We start from the raw sequence: 24,885 nt of genomic DNA on the forward strand, positions 1-24,885 counted from the left end.
TGTGTGTGTGTGTGTGTGTGTGTGTGTGTGTGTGTGTGTGTGTGTGTGTGTGTGGGTGGGTGGGGGGGGGGCTAGGGTGACTATAGCCCCTCCAATGTTTTCTAAATCGGCCTCAAAATGCCCCTAAACTTTTTTTCCTGAAAATTTCCACCACCTGCGCATTCTCGCTTCGCTCGCCATGAACCTATGATGCGCTCTCGCCCCCCCCCCCCAAAAAAAAAAAAAAAAAAAATCTGCCAAAATTACGGGCCTGAAAATGCGTGGAAAATGGTCGTGTAGACGTGCGGAACTGAAGCACCGTCCTTGCTCGAGCAGGTTCGTCAAAGACACAAAATTCCAGCTGAACCAGCTCGGCCACTACGCTTGCCCGCTGACCGTGTGATGACCCAGTGCCCAGGGCCTACTCCAGCTAGCTCAAACGTGCGGCTGTGACGTTGGCCTCTAGGGGATAAGCGGCAGTACAGCGTGCCACGTTTTAGCCCCACCTTGGTTGCCTCTCTCTCTCTCTCTCTCTCTCTCTCTCTCTCTCTCTCTCTCTCTCTTTTTTTCGCGCTCTCTGATTTTTTTCGCACTATCTCTCTCTCTCTCTCTCTCTCTCTCTCTCTCTCTCTCTCTCTCTCTCTCTCTCTTTCTTGATTCCTCCCGTGCACATTCCTTTCTTCCTACCTCTCTCTCTCTCTCTCTCTCTCTCTCTCTCTTAATTCCTCCCTCGCACATTCCTTTCTTCCTCTCTCTCTCTCTCTCTCTCTCTCTCTCTCTCTCTCTCTTTTTTTATTTTTTTTTATTTAAACGTTCAGTACATTAGTACATGGCAGTATTATTTGTCTATGCTAAAGTTCCCCCGACCGTTGGGGAGCTATTTAAAAGCTTCTGCCGATTATATTATACAATTATTATACAATATATTATACAATTATATATATACATGTTTACGGTGGGTGTAGGAGTAGCCACCTGTGGGACGCAACCTTCATCTGCTGAGTGGACAGTTGTGTCACATCCACATCAGCAGTGAGGTTGTTCCACCACACCACCGCTGCGATGGAGAAGGCACGTTGGTGGGTGCTGGAGCGGGCCATTGGCACTTCCAGGAGGGAGGCGTTGCTCAGCACCGTTCTCGTGCTGCGCTCAGACCTCCTCCAGGTAGCCCTCAGGTCCGTCAGGTGGGGCACTAGGCCCACTTGTGCCTTGTGTAGCACCGTCAGGGCAGCGACGCGGCGACGGTGCTCCAGGCTATTCAGCTGGTTCGTGGCTGGTCTTGCCCTTCCTTCGTGTGGGTGTTGTTGTTGTTGTTGTCGCTGTGTTTCCCACTGGCTCGGTCGGTGGTGCTGGGTGCCGTTGATGAGGCGTTCAGCCCTCCTCTGCACCTTGTCTAGCAGGTTGAGGTGGCAGCGGGCGCTGGCCATCCAGGTGAGCGGTGCATACTCCATCACTGGACGGACTTGTGCCTTATAGAGGGTGTTCAGGCCTTCAGCATCGAGGAGGTTCTTCATGCGGCGCAGGAGGTTCACCTTCTGGGAGGCTTTTTGCGCCACCCTTTCAAGGTGACGGTCAAACCGCAGCTGGGAGTCCACCTCCACGCCCAGGATGTCGACGCTGGACTGCAGAGGGATGGTGTCATTCCCGAATCTCAGTCTCTCTCTCTCTCTCTTTCTTAATTCCTCCCTTGCACATTCCTTTCTCTCTCTCTCTCTCTCTCTCTCTCTCTCTCTCTCTCTCTCTCTCTCTCTCTCTCTCTCTCTCTCTCTCTCTCTCTCTCTCTTCTCTCTTTCTGTCTGGTCAAGGACGCCGACTGACCTGAGTGGAGTCACCTGACCTGAGTGGAGTCACCTGACCTGAGTGGAGTCACCTGACCTCTCCACCTGTGTGGATGGCGGGCGTGTCTGGGTGTTGGCCGGGAGCGTTACCGCCGCGAGGATTTTAATGTTTTTTTTTTTTTCATACTTATGTCAGCTTATTTTAACGTACATTCCTTCAGGATATAATCTAAATATAATTGTGAAACCCCTTACCCATCCCAAAACGTAAGGGAAACTCAATAATAAGTACAGCATTTTTTTTAGCAACACTGTAAAATATGCATGACACGTTTCTTTGTATGCTTACAAATATCTTATCCAAAATAAGTTAACTGTTCTTCCATACGTTATAATACTAAGATTAAATGTGTATGCATATTTGCTGATCATATTTGCCATGGTTTTACTTAAATTAGAACATTTCTACATCGCGGGCTGGGAGACACGCGGCAAGGTTGTACAAGGGTTCCCGTGCGCTTACTCCGCCCACAACCGCATGTTTAGTGTAGCCTAGCAGCCATGGTACAGTCAGTGCCTGTCCACAGTTCCCGCGCCGGTACCCATCAAAGATCAGAGGATGAAGGTCGCTGCCCTTTACCTACCCACACTGGAGCAATGTCGCTTCTAACATTTCTTCTGCTGTAACGATTTCCTTCATGTAGGCGGCGCCATGTGACCGCTGTTATTGAGGCGCCATGATTGCATGACCTAATCAATCAATCAATAACCCAATCAGTCCCGCATGTTGGTGTAGTCTTTTCTAATTAATGGGCTGACTTTAGTAAGAAGCAGCCTGAACATGTAGGGTGACATACGAAGGTAATTTATGAAATCAAGACGTTCACTTTGTTCAAGTTCCCCGAATATCTGGCTGTGGCTCCCACGTTCTTCATATAGAAGCCAGCCTTTTAACTCAAACCTTTCGTCTTCGCACTTTTTCACTGTCATTATTTCACCTGCAGCAGGGATGCCCAGTAAAGCTACTTTACGCCGGCCAGTAGTTTTGGATGCCATTATCAGTCGTGTCGTGTGGCGGCCGTGTGACAAGCGGGCGCAAACAGTCTCTCACACACCTAAACAGTGAATAATTGAGCACTGGGGGTAGGGGGTTGTTGTTGTTAAAGATTTACCCCTAGTATCACTAGGGGAACGGGCCCTTGTCCGAAGGCGGCGCGTTAAGAGGATAAAAAATGGTCCCTCCCTGCGCGGGGGAGCACGGGCATAGTCTAATGGCGGCCCGAAGCAGGGTACCGACAGACCGACTCTATCGGCGATCGAAACCTAGCCGACCGAGTCGGTCCGTCGGCGAGGACTGGCGTGTCTCTGGGGCGTACGGGGGTCAGTATGCGTGTTAACAGTCTTGATACTGAACCACGCTCTCCACCCTGCTTCGTCACCATGCTTCGAAACTGGTGTAAGGCGTGTTTGGCCACCACACTCGCCCACTGATCGTGTGATGGGGCCTTAAAACTGTTCCCCACGTTATGAACAAAAACAAGCCTTGAGCTCCTAACCTTTAACATTTTGAATCAGACAGAGCCTGAGTTTCTCTGTCAATTGACCCTGCGACCCCATGCGAGCACTTTTTTTCGAAGCGAGTCGGCGCCACAGCTCCTCCGGAAGCGAGGGTCTGAAGAGGTTAATGACGCATGAGGCGGCAGGTGTGTCGGCAGTCCCTTCCCATCCCTGTCCTCTCACTCCCTTTACGTCACAGCACCCCCCCTCACACCCCCTTGCGTCACACCAGCCCCCAGCGTCCCCCCAAATGTTCCCAAGTGAAGGCCTTTCCAAGGGCGTCCACGGAAGGAAGCAGAGCATGGTGGACATGTGATTCCTTATTCGAGGTGATTGATGCGATAAACTTACTGCTTTCTCTCAGTTTTACCCATGGGAAAGTTGATCCTAGCCTTCCGTTCTTTATCTTTTATGCCACTTTTCTGACTTGCCTTTCACGCTACGTCTTGGAACTTCAAACACCTGAACGGCATCGTACTTAATTGTGTCGACTGCCTTCCTGAAGAGTGATCCATCCCTTGTCTCAAACACCTGAACGGCATCGTACTTAATTGTGTCGACTGCCTTCCTGAAGAGTGATCCATCCCTTGTCTCAAACACCTGAACGGCATCGTACTTAATTGTGTCGACTGCCTTCCTGAAGAGTGATCCATCCCTTGTCTTCTTAAACCTCCGAAAAATAGTCATACCTCGCGATTCCTCACCATTAGTCCTACTTCCTTATTCTTGCCTTAGCTACTTTAACCCTCCCCCCCCCCCACCCCCCTTTCTCCTTTCATCCTGACCCAGACCTGCCGGCTCCGTCCGTTCCACTTTCTTCATAAATTAATCAATCCATTTTTCTCATCCTCATCTTTCTTGGCAATCTCTTCCCTCCCTTCACTCTTTAGCTGTTGCTACTCTTACCTTTGCAACTACATTATTTTCTCCCCGTCTTCACATATTTCCTAACCAAGTATGCTCCTTTATCCCTCATACTCCAGCCGTGTGGATCGGTCGTACTTGTCTTAAAATTTCAAGCAGTGGCTTAGCTAGGAGTCTGCATACGAGGGAGCCCTTGGGCTCAAGTTATTTGTGGAAGAGCCAAATGCCCTTACATAATTATCTAATATGCCAAATTACCAAAGGTGGGCATTCCGCAATTGAAGTCCGCTAATCGCTAATCCGCTAATAGCGGACTAACAAAAAATTAGCGAAATAGCGTTAGCGGAAAATCTGAAAAATTAGCGGATTTGTAGATAGCGGAATGCCAAAATGATAGTCCGCTAACGCAAACTTTCATAAGCCGCCAACGATGAAATTTCCGGGAAATTCAAGAATATGACTGATGATAACAATGATAAGCTGGTGTTTGTCAGTGGAAACATGCACCTCTTGAAGGAGAAGAGGCTGTATCAGAGGGACGAGGAGGAGGAGTAGGAGGACAACAATGACTAATGACTGTAATGAGGATTCAGTATTTTGCTGTTTTAAAACTTCTGTTATATATGAAAATATAATATGCTATGTGAAGAGAAGGAATGGATTTGAAATATTCACATGTAAATTATTCATTGAATGGTAAGGTTCGCCTCATCCGGCGGTGAGCCGAGGGGCGAGGGAGGGATAGCCATGACAGGAAGGTGTGAGGGCCAAGTCGGGACAAAACACGGCCTACCTTCAAAACTTAATCCGGACGTTCGGTAATTCAAGTTCAAACCCGGCTACGTTGATGACTCGAGTCCTTCCGTCTGGCCATGACGTGTGAAGGACGCGATAGACTCTAGCCTAAGGGCTATTGACACCAGTGGCCTGCTGTGCTCCCGCTATAATGCTGGGTATAGTTACCTAGTAGGTACTACTACTATACTACAACCACTACTACTACTAATTATACTACTACTACTACTACTGTTACTACTGTATACCACCACCACCACTTAAGGCCTCGCGATTTTTATGATGCCTTAAAATACATCATAACTGACGTCAACAGTGTGGACGACGTAAATGAAACTCGAGAAACAAGAGGGCATTGAGGTTCTCACTTGAATACTATCGGCGGCTGACGATCTGCCGACAGCTACAACGGGCGGCGCGGCGCGGCGCAAAGCACAACATGAAAGGGCTGCCGCGAAGGCCCCGCCGGCGCCAGCAACTCTCCACGCGGACGGTGGTGGACGTCACTAACGGTGGGCATGGACTCCCCGCCAACTGCTCTGACGTCAAAGGGGCGCTATATAAACCCTGCTGAGCCTGCACTTCGGCAGACAACAGAACCTGACTGCTCCAGCAGAACCTTTCCGACACCCAAAGCTGCAGCTCATCAGCCCACAACGCTACAAACGATCATTTGTTCCTCCACTCCCAAATATTTACTGCAGAGTAAGTATATCAACAGTGATTTGATATAGCCTGCATTATCATGCTAACACCCCAATGATTAAAATATGAACTAAATTGTCCATTATAAGTAGCTCTAAACAGTTTGTATTGGTTCTTTCCTACAGATGTGCTTCAAGGCAATGATGATGGCGATGATGGTGATGGTGATGCTGGTGATGCCAGTGTACCCCCGCCCTCACCAAGCACCGAATGGAATTGGGAAAATAGAAAATGCCGTCTCTGAGAGCCTGAAAGAGATCGAAACAGCCATCATGGGAAGTGCCAAGAAAATCAAGAGTGCCATTGAGGAAACTGTTTTGGACAAGATGGCGGAGGTGAGTGCCAGCAGGATGGGGCAACACAGCAACGCAGCAGCTATCGGTGGTGACAGTGCTCTACCTGAGGTCAATATCAAAAAGAACATCGCCCTCAAATACAACCTTGGCAAGATCTTGGTCGCTAGGAAGGCTGCTGCCTTGAAGGGCGTTGCTGCTCCTTCTGTATTGGGCAACGCCAAGGTCGCTGAAGGGGAGACCACCGCTCCCAACATAACCACCACCACAATGGACCCCTGGGACGAGTACTGCCAGGAGGCGTGCGAGGCTGGCATCGGTGGGCCTGAGTGTGACTGTCCCGAGCACCCCATTGGCTAACTGACCTGCCCGCCACACGGCATAAAGTCTGGGGTGGTGACACGCCTCACCATGATGCACCCACTGCAGCCTGGTCGTAGGGTTGGACTCGCGTGACTCTAAGAAGTCTCTAAGAGTCACCCATACAGAAAAAGCTCTTGGTGACCACCACTGGTGACCTGCTTCTCCGCTGCTGGCGCTGCTGGCAGGGGCTCACGGGGCTTCTGTTTGCCTTTGTAGTCACGCTTGTGATGCTCAACGCTAAGTATAGGCCCTGGGCGATTATTTTTTTAATCATTTCAAAGGCTTGTGATTCGTTATTAACCAAAGAAATGTTGCTGTTTATGTAAGGAAGTACATGTTAAACAATTCTTACCAAAGTTGCCCTATTAAGTAATAAATATATAGACTAACAGTTGTATCATAATCTCATGATTCTAAGATATAAAATAAATAGGCATTAATTATTGTATTATGATCTCAATCTCATTATGTAAATAGTACATATATATTTATTATAGTAGAAAAATAAATTATAACCACAAAATATTTTTATCATGATCCCAAAAATTGAGCAGAAAACAGAAGCTGATTAAGTGAATATCATATGAATTTATTATAGTCAAAGAATAAATTTTGAGCATGAAATTATGATCCAAATATCTGAGTACAGAAAATAAAACTACAGACTGTGACAATAATAATAGTATTTCCTAAAAGAATAATGATAAAAATTAATGATGAGGATTTTAGTAATAATAATAATAATAAAATATAAAAACATAAATATAATAAATGCAACTACTACTGCTGCTACTGATAATATTAACAATAATAATAATAATAATAATAATAATAATAATAATAATAATAAAATAATGCTAATAATAAATGCAATATTGAAAAATATATAACAAGATACAATAATGAAAATATATCAAATGCTTCTGCTACTACTATTAAAATACTAATAATGATATGTACTTACTTAAATGTACAACACTGGCTGTAATGATCATGCCCAGCAGCAGGAAAAGCAACCCACTTGCCTGTAGCTGTAGCTGTAGCTGTCATGGTCAAGCCTGTTTTGAATACTTGTGAGGGGAGAGAAAGAAATGCCAGTCATCAGAGGTCATGTGGCACTAAGGTCATACAAAGGTCAACTGTAATCTAAGAAAGACAGTGATAAATGGAAGGATGATGCGGTACTGAAGCTGTAAGTTGTAACACGATGGTCAGAGTGAATGGAGAGTATTATTCATCAAAGGAAGCGTGGTGATTCTGCAAGGAAAATCAGTGGAATGTGATACTGGTGACAATGGAGGCGCAGAAGCATCAGGAGGAGGAGGAGGGGAAGAGGAGGAGGAGGGAGGGAAGGAAGAGGGAGGTGGAGGAGGGGGAGGAGGAGCAAAATGGGGAATAGGTAAGATATTGGTTAAACATGTAAACAAAAAAGAGCAGACACCTTAGAAACTGTTAACTTACTGCGGAGCTGCCTGTTTTATTGTCTGTGAAATCAAGGGTAGGAGGAGATGGGGGATGAGAAGGGAGTGACATGAAACTACCAGCAACTGATGAATATTTTGGCAAAGGTCAGGAGAGGGAAGAATGTTTATAAATAGTAGAACATTGATAAAATATGTAATCGCTATATGTAGGCTATGAATTGGCAAGCATGAGCAAAAAATAATTAACAAAACACAGATGGCCCATTCCTTGTGAAGATGGAATGCTGTCTCACACACACACACACACACACACACACAAAAAAAAAAAAAAAAAAAAAAAAAAAAAAAAAAAAAAAAACTCCCTTATTTTGTATCAGTAAATAAAAGGTGGTCTGATTTTTGGCAACTTTACTTTAGTTACAATTTTTTGCACTGATATAAAGTCAAAACTGTTGGCAAAAGCATTTGGTCTACACTACCTGATGTTACAATATATAAAGCCTCTCAAGATGAAACACTTAAATGTATTCTCTCCTAAGTCAATGTAACAACGTGCTCCCTTGACGTACACTAGAAACTTTAACCTACTTGTGGCTGGCTGAGGCACAATACTCCTCAAATACGACGCAGCAGAGAGGTGGAAGCAGAAACGGTAACAGCAGGAGCAACACTAGCAGCAGTAGCAGGTAAAAGTAAGCACCACTGCTATCAACTCTTCACACTAGGACCTCCCTTACTGCTGCACACTAACTCTATAAATAATAAAAAAAGGTATGATTCTTTAAGTAGTAGTCTCTCTTCACTCCCTCTCGCTCTCACACTTCACACAGACATGGAGGATATCGATGATCCTTTTTGGCATGAACAAGACCAAGTTCTTCTCATCCACTAAACTTCTCAATAAATAACAACAGATCACTTAGTAATACCATCACATCTTCAATTTCATACAACAACACTATTCTCTGTACTTTATAGTGAGAAAATGTAACAACTGATGCACCTTCCATGAATACATTTCTTTTGTACATTTTTTTAACAATAAATAACCACACAAATCAGATGTACTTCATGTTTCCATTCTTTAAATTCTACTGATAAAACAATATTACCAAAACGAAGCTATACATGTATATTCCCTTTATCTTTTCACCTACAATCTTACAATAATTTCATTATATTATGAACAGCTTTCTTAGCATCAACAACCTAGTTCTCACTTCATATTCCTATGCAAGTGTGATAAAGTATTCTTCTGATAAAAAGTTAACTCTTATACATAACTTTTAAAAATACATTACATTAAATAATGGACGAGAACATAACTTCTGCCTCACCAATTTTTCTATTGTTTTCTTCTTGCTGCCTCCAACACATAACTTCTCTCTCTCTCTCTCTCTCTCTCTCTCTCTCTCTCTCTCTCTCTCTCTCTCTCTCTCTCTCTCTCTCACACACACACACACACACACACACACACACACACACACACAGTTTTCCCAACTTTTCCCTTTGTCAAGTTCACTAAAGACAATACAATAGCTGTGCTACCATTCATTTGAATGGCAATTTTTAAAAAGATACTATTTTTTAGTAATAACAGACCAATATGCATGAGCAGAAATGTTTGGCTGGGTGACAACTATTCCACCCTGACCAGGACACACCCATGCAAGTCTGGCTGAGAATGTAAAACAGATTCCATGGATTCACAATAGTCCAATCAAAGTTCAGGAATTCACTATGTAGCTACACAAAAAACACAAAAATATCTGCACAACAAACACAAAATGATTATCAGAAAACGGGATGACTTGATAATTGTCATGATTAGTTTCAGAGAACCTCACTTTCCTCTCTACATTATATTTAAATATGTATATGCAAAAGTGTAATACGAGTTTTGATCCCTATAGAAACTTATTAGAAAGTACCCATCTAGATGAGATTTTAGCAGTAAAAATCCTGTTAAATTTCTGAAGTTAATTTGATTTAACTACCTTCACAAATTAAAAGTAACTTTGTGAAGAACTAGCTATAAATTTTCTTAAGATGAAGTATGCATTGGTTTTGGTCTGTATATAGAAAACATGTTTTCTCATGTCCCAAACACACTATCTTTTAGTGGAGCCTATGCGCCTGTTGCAACCAATACTCTTAAGGCAGGGAGGAATGCTGAATGCCAGCAGTAAGCATGCTTTGGATACCAAGGCATGCTGTGACACCTCAGGAAAACGAGCAAGGGACAGGGGCATATGTATTAAAGTAGCATGTCACAGAACAAAAGAAAAGAGGAACACTAGAGAGCATAAAATGTTTTCATAGATGCTTTGCCATTGCATCCTGGTGCTTGTCCACATTATTTTACAGTGCTTTGGCACTAGCCCACACTGTGCTGTGTTGTAGTGTTGTGGACAATAATAGAGTACCATGTTATGTTGTGGTAGAGCAGTGGACTGTACTGCCATTTGTGTTGTTGTCAAGCCAGTGAACTCTGCACATCGTGTACTGTTGCTGTGAATGGTACCTCTGTGTTGTGTCCTGTTCTAATGGATAGTAATTGTGTGGTATGTTACAGTGGGTAGGTCCTGTGGTCTTGTGATCAAAAGTAGTTTTGTGTTGGGCTACTGTGGTGGATGATAATTGTTACAGTGCTATGGTAAATGGTGTGTTTTTGCACCATGTTGTGCCATATCCTAATAAAACAGTGTGACAAGCCACTGAAGTGTACTGGGTTTGCTGGTTGATAGGACTGCTGCATGTATTGTGCTGTCCATTACTGGGCTGTGTTGTGGTTCATCACCTTAGTGTTGTGTTGTGGCATGCCACTTGGTTGTGCTGTGTTTTGTTCTTTGTAATGGTTGTGCTGAAAATGACTTCAATTCTGTAAATATTATGATCAATATCATAATCAACTGCACAAGAATAGGCATCAACAGCAAGAAAATCTTTGAATCACTACCATTACCCTTAACATCACTTAATTGTCATCAGAAAACAGTCAATACTACTTTCATTACAATCCCTTTACACTTAACACAAGGGCTGAATTTTACAGAGCCCTAAGCCAAATTAGACAGGGAATCCCCAACTCTATACAAACAATTTAAAATAAGAATAATACCAAATCAACGAGTAAAATACCATTATGTAGAAATTGAGACACAATGAAAAGCTCTGTGCACAATCAAGTGGTTTGGAAGTTTGGACTTATTTTGGTCACAAATGTTGGCTAACTAAATACCATTTCATTGTTACTTACTTCTTAACTGATTTGATTTTTACAGTATATATAAAAGTGATGCCTCATCAAAGATGGGGCTCCTTGGCTAGTACCTGGTCTGTCAATGGTTAATCCACCCTTGTTCAACCCATTAACCACCAAAAGAAGCTATTATCCCTTTTACATCTACAATCACCACCAAATAACTACCAAAATCCCCACTTCACTCACTGTGCAGGTGCTACCAGGGAATTTTATATTTCAACAGCTAACACTGACATCAATGCCATCACCATGCTCACCACCACTCCTCCATCACAGATACAACAGTCTATTTTTTTATCGAAGTAAAATTGCACTTGCTCATAGAGGTGCCCTTCTTGAGTAAATAAATAAGTAAATAAGTGTTGGTTCACATTACCTGATACTTATTTTAAATACAATGATGTTATTCAAACATCATATATTCAACCAATCAATTAGCAACAAACTTTCTGAGGAAAAAGGGTACCTCTACGGGCAAGTACATTTTCGCCACGATAAACGAATAGACTATACAATAACACAGTTTGAAGCAAGGCCTACAGTATCGATCAGTATATAAGGTAGCAGGCATAACATTGATATAAAAATAATTATTCAAATAAGTAGTAATGGAAGCTTGAATAGTGCTTTTCAGTTTGAAAAAGGAGGGTTATGATTTCTGCTTAACTATGGCCACTTTTCTTTATGCACTTGGGAATAATTTTTGAAAACTTATAATAACAACTGTTTTCTACAAGCACTGTATAAGTACAATGGCAATTATATAATTAAAGCTAAAGCCCTGATTATCTTTCAAAGCGTACAATGTAAAATCTACAAAGTGATATTAGTAGCTACAGACAATGAATATCATTAAACAGCTGAGGGTAATGAAAATGACCATTACAATGACTTTCTTAGAGCTGCTGTTGCTGATTGAAAGGGATACCTCTACAATTCAAAATTAATGACCTCATGGACAGATCAACAGAAGCATGCACGCACACATATACATATGCTCGTGTTCAAACACACACACACACACACACACACACACAGAATCACTTGTACTGATATAAAACAAAACTGAGTGTCCATGAACATGGAGAAACACAAACCTTTGGGGAGATAAACATTAAAGCTTTTTAACTTGTGTCAACAAGATAAACACACACACACACTTGAAACACCTGTCACTGCATGCTGCACATCCAGGGTGAAGCTCAGCTGTTTAATGCCACACAGAGATCTGGTGGCATAGCAAGGACCCTCACCCCAGCCTGTTAACACTAGTAGCCTTCTAACTTATCCACACTAATATTTCCCCCCCTTTCCTTACTGATCTTGAGAGAAACTATGATATTCTCTCTTAGCTGCATTTAAGAAATAAAGTGAGAAAAGAAAAACTCACTCATTGAGAGATGTGAGTCCATTATATAACTAATTTGAAACAATATAAATGTCACAACTTTTTACCTCACTAGAAAACCTGAGTAAGTGAAAATATGACAAATTGCTTTGTTCTCAAAAATCATACTTGAAGACAATGATAAAATATGCCTTACATTACTAATAAATCATTATCACATAGTATCTTTCCCTCACTACGATATCGATAACTGCTTATGCAGCAATCCCATTATAAATTCCAATGAGTCAATATACTGGACCAGAGCACTACGGTCCCTTAAAACACTAAGCATTCATGAGATTAAGCTCCAGTTTGCACAAGAATGTGCTGGCAAGAATACATAGGGCAGGAGTACCATAAAATGCCAACCCCCAGAGAGCCAAGCTGTGTTGTGCTGTGTCATGCTGTGCTACGACAGGGCGGGCAGGGCGGGGTAAGGCAAGGGTGCTTTGGTCTCAGCTTGACTTGACTTGATTTGGGAGGGCTGCACTGAGCTTGGCTGAGATGATCCTGGTTGGGCTGGACTTGGCTGAGCTGGGCTGGGTTGAGTTGGGCTAGGTTGGCCTGGCCTGGTGCAAACATGGTATACTAGGCTTGGAACTGTGGCAGTGCACTTCTTGTGCACATCTTGTGCACAGCATAACAGTTTACTTTGATGTACGAAGAAAAGGAGGAGATTGGGAAGAGTAAGTAAATGGATGGAAGAAGGAAGTAATGTAGGAAGAATGAGAAAAACATTAAGGAGAAAATAATAAAGTAGAAAGAAGGAAGGAGGGAAGAATTAGAAGAGGTGGAGAAGGATGGAGAGGGTCAGGGGCTCCCAACTTGGTTATCATGATGCACTCACTTCGCTCTGACACCTGGAAACCATTACAATGGTAAGTTAATGGAAGATCACTGGCAGGTGTAACCTTTACCCTACTCTTTCCTCCTTCATTGAGAAAAGGTATTCTATGCTCTGCCTCTTTATACCCCTATATCACCATTTTTAATGAATAGACTTTGTCAGCATAGACTGTTGCCTCAAGTCCTTCATAATCATTGGTACTGAATATGTGTCTTGCTGCATATGACTCAATGTTGTTCTTATCTACTGTGTCATGTTTTATCTTTAAAAACTTATAAAAGTATTAAAAAGTTGAAGTATAATCAAAAGTATTATGAAACTACTAAAAAAACTACTATTAAAAGTATTATTTAGCTACTTCAAAAAACAAACCCAAGGAACAGCTTGTGGCATCTAACATTCCAGACCAAAGAATATCACATAGACAAACACAGCTACTGTATGACTGAAGGACAATAAATTCAATACAGTAAGACTCAGCCTACTCTATAATCCAACATATCACAAATTCAGTTATAAACTAAGGTATATAATTAAATGCATGCTGTAAATCTGTTGATGAAAATCAAAGAAGCCATTCAACACAAATAATTATTTGTTTAGGATAATGTCAGTCAGGCTTGCATTCTCATGCAATGGTGAGGATAATTTATGAAAAAGCTCCTCCTTATTCTATCCTCTGGTGCATGTCATTGGTTAATGTCTTAATGATGGTTCATTGGACTGAGTAACAGGGGGAAAGGGTGGTGCTTCTTCAGACAATCAGTCTGAACAAACTATGACAATAATAACTTGTCTAATTATTAAGCTATATTCAATTAAATGCCAACAAAGACAAAAAAATGAGTTTTCTTTGCTCAGTAAGAGTCAATGAACTGTATGTGTGCAATTACCTAGTTGTGATACAAAGGAAGCAAACTACACTACAGGATTCTGGCAGGAGTAGGTAGGAAGACACCTACCGAACAGGCGTGAGCTACTCCCGGTGAGGATATATGGGAAGCGAGGAGGGTGCTGAAGCCCTTCAAAGACCCTTCCCATGTCCTCACTAACCGTTTCCCTTTTGTCTCATCAACACCAGAGAACAGTTCAGCATGCTCTCTAAAGATAGTTCCTCTCTTTCTACACCACACTACATTCACACAACACACACACCTTTTTCCAAAATTCAAAATTCAAAATGGCTAACAAAAACACTGCCTCAGAGTCCCCGCCTGGGGGGAACCATAAATTCCCCCAGGGAGGACTCCCCTTCTGGCTGCCGACTTGAGAGGTGTCCTGATAACTCCTCGAACCTTCTCCTTATCAATTTCTGCAACATTCGCGGTCTTCATTCTAATTTTCATTCTGTGGAACACCATCTCTCCTCCTCTAACCTCATCTTCTCTTCCTCACCGAAACACAGGTTTCTGAGGCTACTGACAGCAACCTCTATTCTGTTCCCTCCTACTATCTCTATCCTAAATTTCAATCTAAAGCTGGATGTTGCGCCTACGTGCGCAACGACTTAACTTGCTCTCATGCCCACGACCTTGACTCTTCTGAATTTTCCACCATCTGGCTAAGACTTCATTGTCATTCTATTACTTAATACATCTGTGCTGTTTATCTCGCACCTAACTCTACCAACTATGTAAAATTCTTTGACAATTTGAACTCTAAAGTGGAGCACATTTTGACTCACTCTCCCTTTGCTGAAATCTCCATCTTGGGAGATTTCAATGTTCACCACCAGCTTTGGCTTTCATCCTCTTTCACTGACCAGCCTGGTGAACAAGCCTACAACTTAGCTCTCCTCAACGACCAAGAGCAGTTTGTTCAGCACCCTACTCGTATTCCCAACCATCTTGGAGACAGGCCCAACATTCTAGACCTCTTCCTTACCTCTAATCCTTCTGCTTACTCTGTCAAACTGTTCTCTCCATTGGGCTCCTCCGATCATAACCTTATTTCTGTATCCTGTCCTATCGCTCCTGTACATCCTCTGGACCCACCAAAGAGGCAATGCTTCAGGCATTTTGCTTCAGCTCGGTGGGACGACCTGAGGATGTACTTTTCCGATTTCCCGTGGAATGATTACTGCTTCCAGGAGAGAGACCCCTCTGTGTGTGCTCAGCGCATCACAGAGGTGATTGTCTCTGGAATGGAGGCATACATTCCATGTACTTTCTCTACTCCTCATGCTAAAAAGCCTTGGTTTAATCATGCTTGTTCTCGTGCTATTAAAGATAGCCAAAAACATCTCCTCCAATTTCACTTCTTCCTCTTTTCCTCCTCTCCTTAACCCTGACGGCAGCACTGCCGTCTCATCTGTCTCTAAAGCTGAACTCTTCGCTCAAACTTTCTGTAGGAACTCCACCCTGGACGATTCTGGGCATATTTCTCCTACTCATCCCCTCTCTGACTCTTTTATGCCTGTTATTAAGATTCTTCCAAATGATGTTTTCTAAGCCCTCTCTGGCCTCAACTCTCAGAAGGCTTATGGACCTGATGGAGTGCCTCCTATTGTCCTTAAAAACTGTGCTTCTGTGCTGACACCCTGCCTGGTCAAACTCTTTCGTCTCTGCCTATCAACATCTACCTTTCCTTCCTGCTGGAAGTATGCCTTCATACAGCCTGTGCCTAAGAAGGGTGACCGTTCCAATCCCTCAAACTAATGCCCTATAGCTTTACTTTCCTGTCTATCTAAAGCCTTTGAATCAATCCTTAACCACAATTCAAAAGCACCTTTCCACTTCTAACCTTCTATCTGATCGCCAGTAGGGATTCCGCAAGGGGCATTCTACTGGCGATCTTCTTGCTCTCTTGACTGACTCTTGGTCATCCTCTCTTAGCCGTTTTGGTAAACTTTCTCTGTTGTGCTAGACATATCGAAAGCCTTTGATAGAGTCTGACACAAGTCTTTGCTTTCTAAACTGCCCTCTTTCGGATTCTATCCCTCTCTCTGTTCCTTTATCTCCAGTTTCCTTTCCAGCCGTTCTATCTCTGCAGTGGTAGACAGTCACTGCTCTCCCCCTAAACCTATCAACAGTGGCGTTCCACAGGGCTCTGTTCTATCACCCACTCTCTTCCTGTTATTCATCAATGATCTTCTTTCCATAACAAACTGTCCTGTCCACTCATACGCCGACGACTCCACTCTGCATTATTCAACTTCTTTCAATAGAAGACCCTCTCAACAGGAAGTACACGACTCCAGGCTGGAGGCTGCAGAACGCTTAACCTCAGACCTTGCTATCATTTCCGATTGGGGCAGAAGGAACCTTGTGTCCTTCAATGCCTCAAAAACTCAATTTCTCCACCTATCAACTCGACACAATCTTCCAAACACCTATCCCCTATTCTTCGACAACACTCAGCTGTCACCGTCTTCAACACTAAACATCCTCGGTCTATCCTTAACTCAAAATCTCAACTGGAAACTTCATATCTCCTCTCTCGTTAAATCAGCTTCCTTGAGGTTTAGCGTTCTGTATCGTCTCCGCCAGTTCTTCTCCCCTGCGCAGTTGCTATCCATATACAGGGGCCTTGTTCGCCCTCGTATGGAGTATGCATCTCACGTGTGGGGAGGCTCCACTCACACAGCTCTTCTGGACAGAGTGGAGTCTAAGGCGCTTCGTCTCATCAGCTCTCCTCCTCCTACTGATAGTCTTCTACCTCTTAAATTCCGCCGTGATGTTGCCTCTCTTTCTATCTTCTATCAATATTTCCACGCAGACTGCTCTTCTGAACTTGCTAACTGCATGCCTCCCCCCCCCCTCCCGCGGCCCCGCTGCACACGACTTTCTACTCATGCTCATCCCTATACTGTCCAAACCCCTTATGCAAGAGTTAACCAGCATCTTCACTCTTTCATCCCTCACGCTGGTAAACTCTGGAACAATCTTCCTTCTTCTGTATTTCCTCCTGCCTACGACTTGAACTTTTTCAAAAGGAGGGTATCAGGACACCTCTCCTCCCGAAATTGACCTTTCTTTCGGCCACCTCTTTTGATTCTTTTTTGGGAGCAGCGAGTAGCGGGCTTTTTTACTATTGTTTTTTTTTTTTATTGTGCCCTTGAGCTGTCTCCTTTGTTGTAAAAAAAAAAAAATAAATAAATAAATAAATAAAAAAATAAATAAATAAATAAAGTAGCGGGGGTCTCGTTTCCAAATCTTAATTTATCAAGATTAGCGTGAAATGCATGAATAGTTTTTCAGGTATCAATGCATCCATGAGGAAAGCTGTGTCTCACTATATCTCAGGCACCTTGTCTTCAATTTCATTCCATGACCTATTGTATTCCTAGATCCCCTTACAAACAGGTCATTCCTCTCAATTGTTGTATTTCCTTCAATGCCATATACACTGTAATTAGATCACTTTCTCTTTTGCTCTCCAAGGCAGCCAAATCCAATCTTTCCAGTCTCTCCTCATATGTTATGTCTCTCAAGCTAGGCACCATTTTTGTCGCAGCTCTCTGGATTCTTTATATTTTCCTTATATGTAATTTTCTTTCTGTTTGGAGACCAAACCACTACTGCATATTCTAATCACCAGCATGATCAGCTGCTTCATCATATCTTCATCCTTGTAGTGAATGTCACCCTAATATTGCTTAGTTTTATGTTTCTCTTGTAATCCTCAGTATGTGATTCTTTTGGGGCAAGTTATTTTGGAATGTTGCATCAAAATCTTCTTTTCTTTCTCTTGTGCCTTACTTAATTTGATCACTCCCTGTTTTATAATTCCAGCTAGGTCTCCTGGATCCTTTGCCCAATTCAAGAACGTTACATTTCTTAACATTAAATTCCATTTCCCACTCCTGGCTCTAGCTTTAAAGCCTATCAATGTCTTCTTGCAGCCCTGAACAGTCCTCTTCCTCCCTCACTGTTCACAATACCTTTTTAACTTCAGCAGACTGGTGTAGCTATTTACCCATTCCCCAAAATCATTTATGTAAATCAAACACATTACTAGGAAGGTCAATTTAGGGTGAGAGGTGTCTTGATACTCCTCTTTTGAAAGAAGTCAAGCCACAGGCAGGAGGAAATACAGCCACAACACTTGTCGGTGACACTGGTCTCTAGCTCATGTTTTTTTTTTTTGGTCCCTCCATTGCATACTGGCATGATGTTAGCATATTCCCAATTGAATGGTACTTTACCTTCTTCCAGTGAGCTTCAATCAATCACTGTACCTTAACTGTTGGTTGATCCCTATACCTTTTCAGTTTCCAATCTGAGACCCCATCTGGGTCTGGTACCTTCCTAACATTTTGTATTTCTAGGAGATTCTTCACTTCTTGTAGTTTTACTTTATGTCCCTCAATAACTCTTCCTTCAAAACTCCCTCTATCAATTAGGTGACTTTTCACTGTGAAATTTTTTTGAAAATGTTTGTTCATAAGTTCTGCTCGTTTCTTTGCCTCCTCATGAACTTTTGACAATGACAGGAAAACTAGTGCTACTGAACAAGCGTGGAAGCCACACGAGTATTCGTGAGTATATTTGCAATTTTGGCCTTTTGATGGGGTGTGAAGAATGTCCCTTCCCACTCCTCACACTCATACACTATGATTACAATGGTGACAGTTAATGAACCTGAGGCTAGTCAATAGTCTTATAACCATCTATTATGTACAGCTACTGGGGCTACACTATCATTTATGGAATCTTCAGACATATAAGTAAGAAGTTTTCTTGATAAATGAAAAAAACATGCTGGCTCATCTTGAAAATCATAATTCCACAACATTCACACTTATGACAGACCTGACAGAACAGAAGTACATAACATTTAGGTCACTTGGAAACACTCTAGAAGTATGAGGAGAACCATTAAGCACCATTAAAACTCGTGAAGTTCTCCACCCCAGCAGTACCAGCAGCACCCTCACAGCAGAAGCAGGCCAAGCATGTCACTACAAGCCTTGCAGAGACCAAGCGAGCTGTGGACTGGTGCCAAAGAAATTACTAGTTACCTCACTGCTTACTCCCATCTCAGTTTATAGTTGGGTTTCTGCAATACAGTAGAGTATGTGACTGAATAGGAGAAATTCTGCTTTTATAGTAATAACAATTTTTCCTAGAGAACAAGCCTGAGTGCTCATACCCCTAGTAAAGCAATCAAATTCACATGAATATGTTGTGCATCATCTCCAAGCTTTTGATGTAAGAACATGTAAAAAGCACCAATATTTGTGACCAAGAGACTGCATGTTGTGTCAGAAACTAGAGCAGGTATCCTCTTTTATGAGTGCCATACTGGCCAGTACTGTGTGTTAGACTCACTCTATTGTCTATTCTATCTGTCTATATCTCTGACGCCCTGCACCCTCACGAGAACTTCCCTCCAGGGGGTGGCTGCGGCAGAAGTATCTCCATCTCTCCCCATTCTGGCACTCCCTCTCAGCACACTCAATTCTGCTACTTCCAACTTTCTTGCTCCAATACTCATTCACTCTATTGATCCCTTTCACACGTGGTCTTCCCCTGACACCCCCTCCCTCAATCCTTCCCTCATACACTCTCTTCACAAATTCATTCTCCCCCATTCTCTTCATGTGTCCAAACCATCTCAGCGCACCACACTTCACCCACTCGACCACTCTACAATCCACTCCTTTCGCTGTCACACCCATACCAAACCACTCATACATGCTTTCACTACTTTCTCCATCCCATCCTGACACACCACATGCACCTTTTATATAACTCATTTCCACTGCATGTATTCTCGATTGCTGTGATGCATTCCATTTCCACGTCTGATGCATCTGACAGAGTTGGCAGGATAATACTGTTCCTTATTCCCCTCTGTACCTCCATTCTCACACTTCTTCATTTCATAACTCTCTCCAATGCACCTACTACCTGTCTGCCCTTTACTGCTCTTTCCCTCACCTCACCTTCCATACTTCCATGCTTATATAAAACTGTCCCTAAATATTTACTATCATGTTTACATAAAACTGTCCCTAAATATTTAACCTCAGTCACCTCCTTCATTTTCTCCTCACCCAGCCTTATCCTACACTTCATTGTACCCTCTGCTCTAACTCTGTACAGCTTTGCAAAATCAATGACCTGCTCTCTTGCTCTCTCAAATACCATAACCTTACTCTTTCCAGCATATACTCTCAGCTTTCTCCTCTTACACACCCTGTCAAACTCATCAACTATCCTCTGCAGCTTCCCCTCATTCTCTGCCATCAATACTATATCATCTACAAACAGGCCTGCCACCAATGACTCCTCTAAATTTCTCACTTTCAGCCTTGGACCAAGCTCCCCCACTCTGGCTTTCATTTCTCTCATACAACCGTCCATGTACACGTTAAAAAGCCATGGTGATATCACACACCCCTGTCTCACACCCACACCAACACCAAAACTCACTCAACTCACCATTCATGCATACAGAGGCACTTGCATCCTTATAGAAGGATCTGATACTCTCCCACACCATATATCCTTAGAACATCCCATAAACCCTTCCTGTCAACCCTGTCATATGCCTTCTCGAGGTTCATGAAAGCAGCAAACAGCTTCCCATCCTTCTCTAGGTATTTTTCAATTAACATTTTCAACGCAAATATTTGGTCTACACAACCTCTCCCTTTCCTAAAAACCCCCTTGTTCATCGCCAACACTTTTCTCAGTTATTTTCTTCATCCTCTCATTTAAAACCCTTCCATACATTTTTCCTGACACAATGAATAGACTTATTCCCCTGTAAGTATTACTGTCACCTCTGCTCCCTTTCCCTTTGTGTAACAACACAACAATACCCCTTCTCCAGTCCTCTGGCACTTTACCCTGTTCCCATGCTAGGTTACATATCCATAACATCCACTCTACAACTACAACTCCAGACTCATAAGTATGAATATTTCCTATCAGCAGTCTTAGAGCTGGGGAGCATGACCCAGCATGCATTCGGAAAGCAAACGCTTATTGACCACGCACTGCATTTCTTAGTAAGACACCCAGCTGAGAGCATAGATGGCCAATCTTGAGCACCACTTCTCAAATTATCACCCTCTCTATTTAGAAGTGGCAGTGTACAGGGACCATCTTTAGTACTACACATCAGCCCGTCAATATCATTCATTCTAATTTATAATACTTTATACTGCATAGTGTGGCTTAGTTGCCTCTTATACAATACATTGAGGATACACTGCTGAAAGAAACATTATCAATCCACTTGTCACTCTTATGTTGCTTTTTTGTTACTACTAAATGTGAAAGTGCTTCAGAAAGTGACTCACACAACACATTGAGAGTGCACCAGAGCATACTGATCTGTTGCCGTGATAACTGGCAAAGGTTAATGTTCAGCAGCACTCTTCAACATAATGAAGCATCAAAATACATCTTACATAATGTTTCTGTGCAGTGTTGCAGGATTTTATAATTTCTTTCCAAAATTTGGCTACACCGCCAAGCAGAAGAGCAAGTCAGGATGTCATGCATCAGGGAAAATAACTGATCCATTCTCTGTCTTCAAAATGAACAAAAATCAGATTGGCTTCAATGTCAACAATGACATGAACTGATGCGAATTTACATAAGCAGCATGGTGGCCTGACTGACCTAACAGAACCAGACACTCAAATGAAAACTTGCACTCAAGACAACTTTGACAGCCATTTATATCATGTACATTACCTAACCAGTATACACTCAACCCTCGATTTGCCGGACCTCCATTTGCCGGATTTCGGATTTGCCGGACAAGAGTCCGTGGGGGTAAAAAAAAAAAAAAAAAAGTCCGGGACAAGTCGATTTCAAACTACCGCGCCAGACAAAGTTCGCAAATCGGGCACTAGATGGCAGCGCGGGCGGACATACACGTCTAGTACTGGACTGTACACAAGTCTGCCGCGTCACACGAGTGTTGTGCTTACGTGCTTGTCGTGGATACACCTCTTCTTCACAACGATGCCACCCAAAAACCCCCCAAAGAAAGTAACCAAGCGTACAGCTAAACCTGTGCACCTTTCTGTGTCGCAAAAACTGGAACTTTTACGAAAATAGATGGAGGAATGAGTGTTGCCCAAGTCTGCGAGCTGTATGGGGTGAAAAAACAGACAGTTTCGGACATAAAAAAAGCTAGAGGAAAGTTAGAAAATTATGCAGTTAAATTTGCTGTGTCGGGAAAGGGTGATGCAACTAGAAAGCATATGAAAGACCCGAAATGTGTTGAACTTGATTTGGCAGTGTACAAGTGGTATACCCAGGAGCGTGAATGTGGGGTGGAAGTGAGGGGAGTGGAGTTGGCCGCTAGTGCTGCTAAGCTTGCTGCCCACATGGGTATTGAGTTCAAGGCCAGTGATGGGTGGCTCTGAGAGGTGTAGTCCGGGGGTGGGTTGTGTTTCCCGGACATATATAGGGTAAAGTCCGGCAAGGGGGTAGACCCCCGGACATTTTCCATTGCCGGACATTTGCCATTCCCGGACAAGCCTTCCCCCCTTTTAGTCCGGCAAATCGAGGGTTGAGTGTAATGTGCAGTGACTTACATGATGTATCAAGATTTTTTTTCATAAAAATTAGTTTTTGTCTTTGACTTTGGGTTAAAGGTGGTGGGGAGATATTTTGTGTGTGTTCCAATCCTTGGCTTTTAAAATGACTTTGGCTTTTAAAATACATGATGTGTAAAGTACATTTCACCCCATATTTATGTATCAAGGCAACAACCAACTTCTTAGACTTGGACAATTATCTACTTCTCAACCAACATTAAACAGGATTAATCCAAAAGACAGTGTGTGCCAACTGCTCAGTCTTGACTCAAACCTTCCTATATACAGCTAAAGGTGCCAGCCATTGCACCAGTAAGAGATGTATCTTTGATTAACACAAGTGGTTATGTTAGTTACTAAAGCATGCAAAGAAGTGAGTGGACAGAAGAAGATGAACAGTCTCCTGCTGTGGTGAACAAATGACAGTGTTAATCTTATAAAATGATTATAATGGTAGTGATGTTATGAGTGTTATTCGAGGTACTCATCTAGCCCATTACTTGGGGTACTGTGGCAACTCCTAAGGCATGCATTGCCACAACCAATTACTAGTGTCATCACCATCACTACTAAAGTGCCTGGGTGAGCGTGTCATGCTGGCACTAAATTTTCACCTATACTAAAGATGGCAGCGCTGGTAATGGTCAAAGGCCACAAGAGGGAGCTCACATCCTCTCAGGCTGCAGCTTCTCCCTGGGTGCAGACACATGTCAGGGGATTCATAACAGCTACTTAAGCTTTCAAAGCATGACTCTAAGACCATATCTCACGAAAATGCTGAATAGTTATGCATAACCATCAGTGGAAACCCAAACAAATATAGAAAACCATATTCCATTCAGCACTGAAAACAGAAAACTACCAGTACAAGAAGTTATTTATACTCCTTTACTAAAAAACATTTATCAGTTTTTATATAAAAGGCCAAACTTTTGTTTCTATCTACAACAACAAAAATTGTAATAAACCGTAAATACTAGTATTAATACCAAATGCATATACATATGCAATATCATAACAATGATATAAGTTTAATCTGATCATTCACCAAGCAGGAAAACATTAAAAACCTATACAAACAATTGAATGCATGTCTGTAAAAGGATAGTTGTATATTAAAATAATTACTAAGTATGCTGTACTAAGTGTAATGAGTGTTTCAGTGTTTTCTGAAAGACAGAACCTCATATCACATTGAAATATTATATCTTCATACCTTACCTTCCCAATAATTTAACTCTTCCATTCTACCCAGCACTCCTCAATAGTCCTCACCACATGTCTGATCACTATACAAATTTAATTCACTTTAATTCACAACCTCATAATACCCATAACTCACCATAACACCTCACCACACCCATTCTTCATCACCAACTCCTACCACTCCTGTATCACCACAACAGTATCACTACAAAATCTTTGGCTCACCACATCAATCAACACACATCACTTTGCCTCAACACACAACCTCACAGCTCTGCATCATTACAATACTATTACCTTGTGCCACAATACCCCAACTCCATCGTCACCTCCTAACACCCCTGCCTCACCACACTAGAGAATCACTGCATTTTCCCCCCTCTAACTATTCACTCCTTCACTCCCTTATCTCTCTTAGTACAAAACAATCTTCTCTCTTTTTGTCATACTGAGGTCACCCTTTATTGCAGACCTGACTATAACTACCCTCTAACTTTTGCTTTTTTCTCTTCCTTCTCTTACTTCCTGACCCTCCTCTTCCCTGCCCTTCCCCACACTCACCTCCGTAGTTTGGCAAACCGTCGGGTGAGGTCTGCAGGCGACTGAATGAGAGACGAGTACATGTTTGTTGCCACCTTGAGGATACAGAGCAGGAGTGGCCCCAGAATGGCCCCCTCCACACCCCAGTAGAACACTCCCCCAGCCACAGCCAGGCCTGTCAGGTATGGGTGGCTGCCCCTGCATGGGAAAAAGGTAACAGATGGGTTAGTTCTCTCTTACTAATTAAATCACTAATGCATCCATCTCTCTCTCTCTCTCTCTCTCTCTCTCTCTCTCCTCTCTCTCTCTCTCTCTCTCTCTCTCTCTCTCTCTCTCTCTCTCTCTCTCTCTCTCTCACACACAAACACACA

At 42.7% G+C, this 24,885-nt stretch overlaps 2 protein-coding genes across 8 annotated transcripts in view; one reads left to right on the forward strand and one right to left on the reverse strand.

Moving 5' to 3' along the window:
* The first annotated feature begins 5,526 nt into the window (after positions 1-5,526).
* On the forward strand, positions 5,527-6,857 carry LOC127008088 (uncharacterized). The gene is made up of 2 exons (XM_050879663.1): positions 5,527-5,678; positions 5,804-6,857. The coding sequence occupies exon 2, from the start codon at positions 5,804-5,806 to the stop codon at positions 6,329-6,331; it is 528 nt and encodes a 175-aa protein (XP_050735620.1). The 5' UTR covers positions 5,527-5,678; the 3' UTR covers positions 6,332-6,857.
* Positions 6,858-8,151: 1,294 nt separating this feature from the next.
* The window catches only part of LOC127008085 (transmembrane protein 245-like), a 51,738-nt gene continuing 35,004 nt past the window's right edge, over positions 8,152-24,885 (reverse strand). For 4 of the 7 annotated variants that reach the window (XM_050879652.1, XM_050879658.1, XM_050879653.1 and 1 more), the window contains 3 exons: positions 24,536-24,712; positions 19,088-19,196; positions 8,152-13,273 (listed from right to left, as the gene is read on the reverse strand). In XM_050879652.1, coding sequence (XP_050735609.1) covers positions 19,163-19,196; positions 24,536-24,712 — 211 coding nt within the window. In that variant the 3' untranslated portion in view covers positions 8,152-13,273; positions 19,088-19,162. Of the gene's footprint in view, positions 13,274-19,087; positions 19,197-19,222; positions 19,261-23,382; positions 23,462-24,535; positions 24,713-24,885 lie in introns of all 7 variants that reach the window. The other 3 variants (XM_050879657.1, XM_050879655.1, XM_050879656.1) reach the window with 3 other exon arrangements.

The sequence above is a fragment of the Eriocheir sinensis genome, chromosome 37 (genome assembly GCF_024679095.1).
Source record: "Eriocheir sinensis breed Jianghai 21 chromosome 37, ASM2467909v1, whole genome shotgun sequence".
NCBI classification, from domain to species: domain Eukaryota; kingdom Metazoa; phylum Arthropoda; class Malacostraca; order Decapoda; family Varunidae; genus Eriocheir; species Eriocheir sinensis.

Coding starts and splice junctions, on each gene's coding strand:
- LOC127008088 (XM_050879663.1), top strand. CDS start 5,804: ATGTGCTTCAAGGCAATGATGATGGCGATGATGGTGATGGTGATGCTG.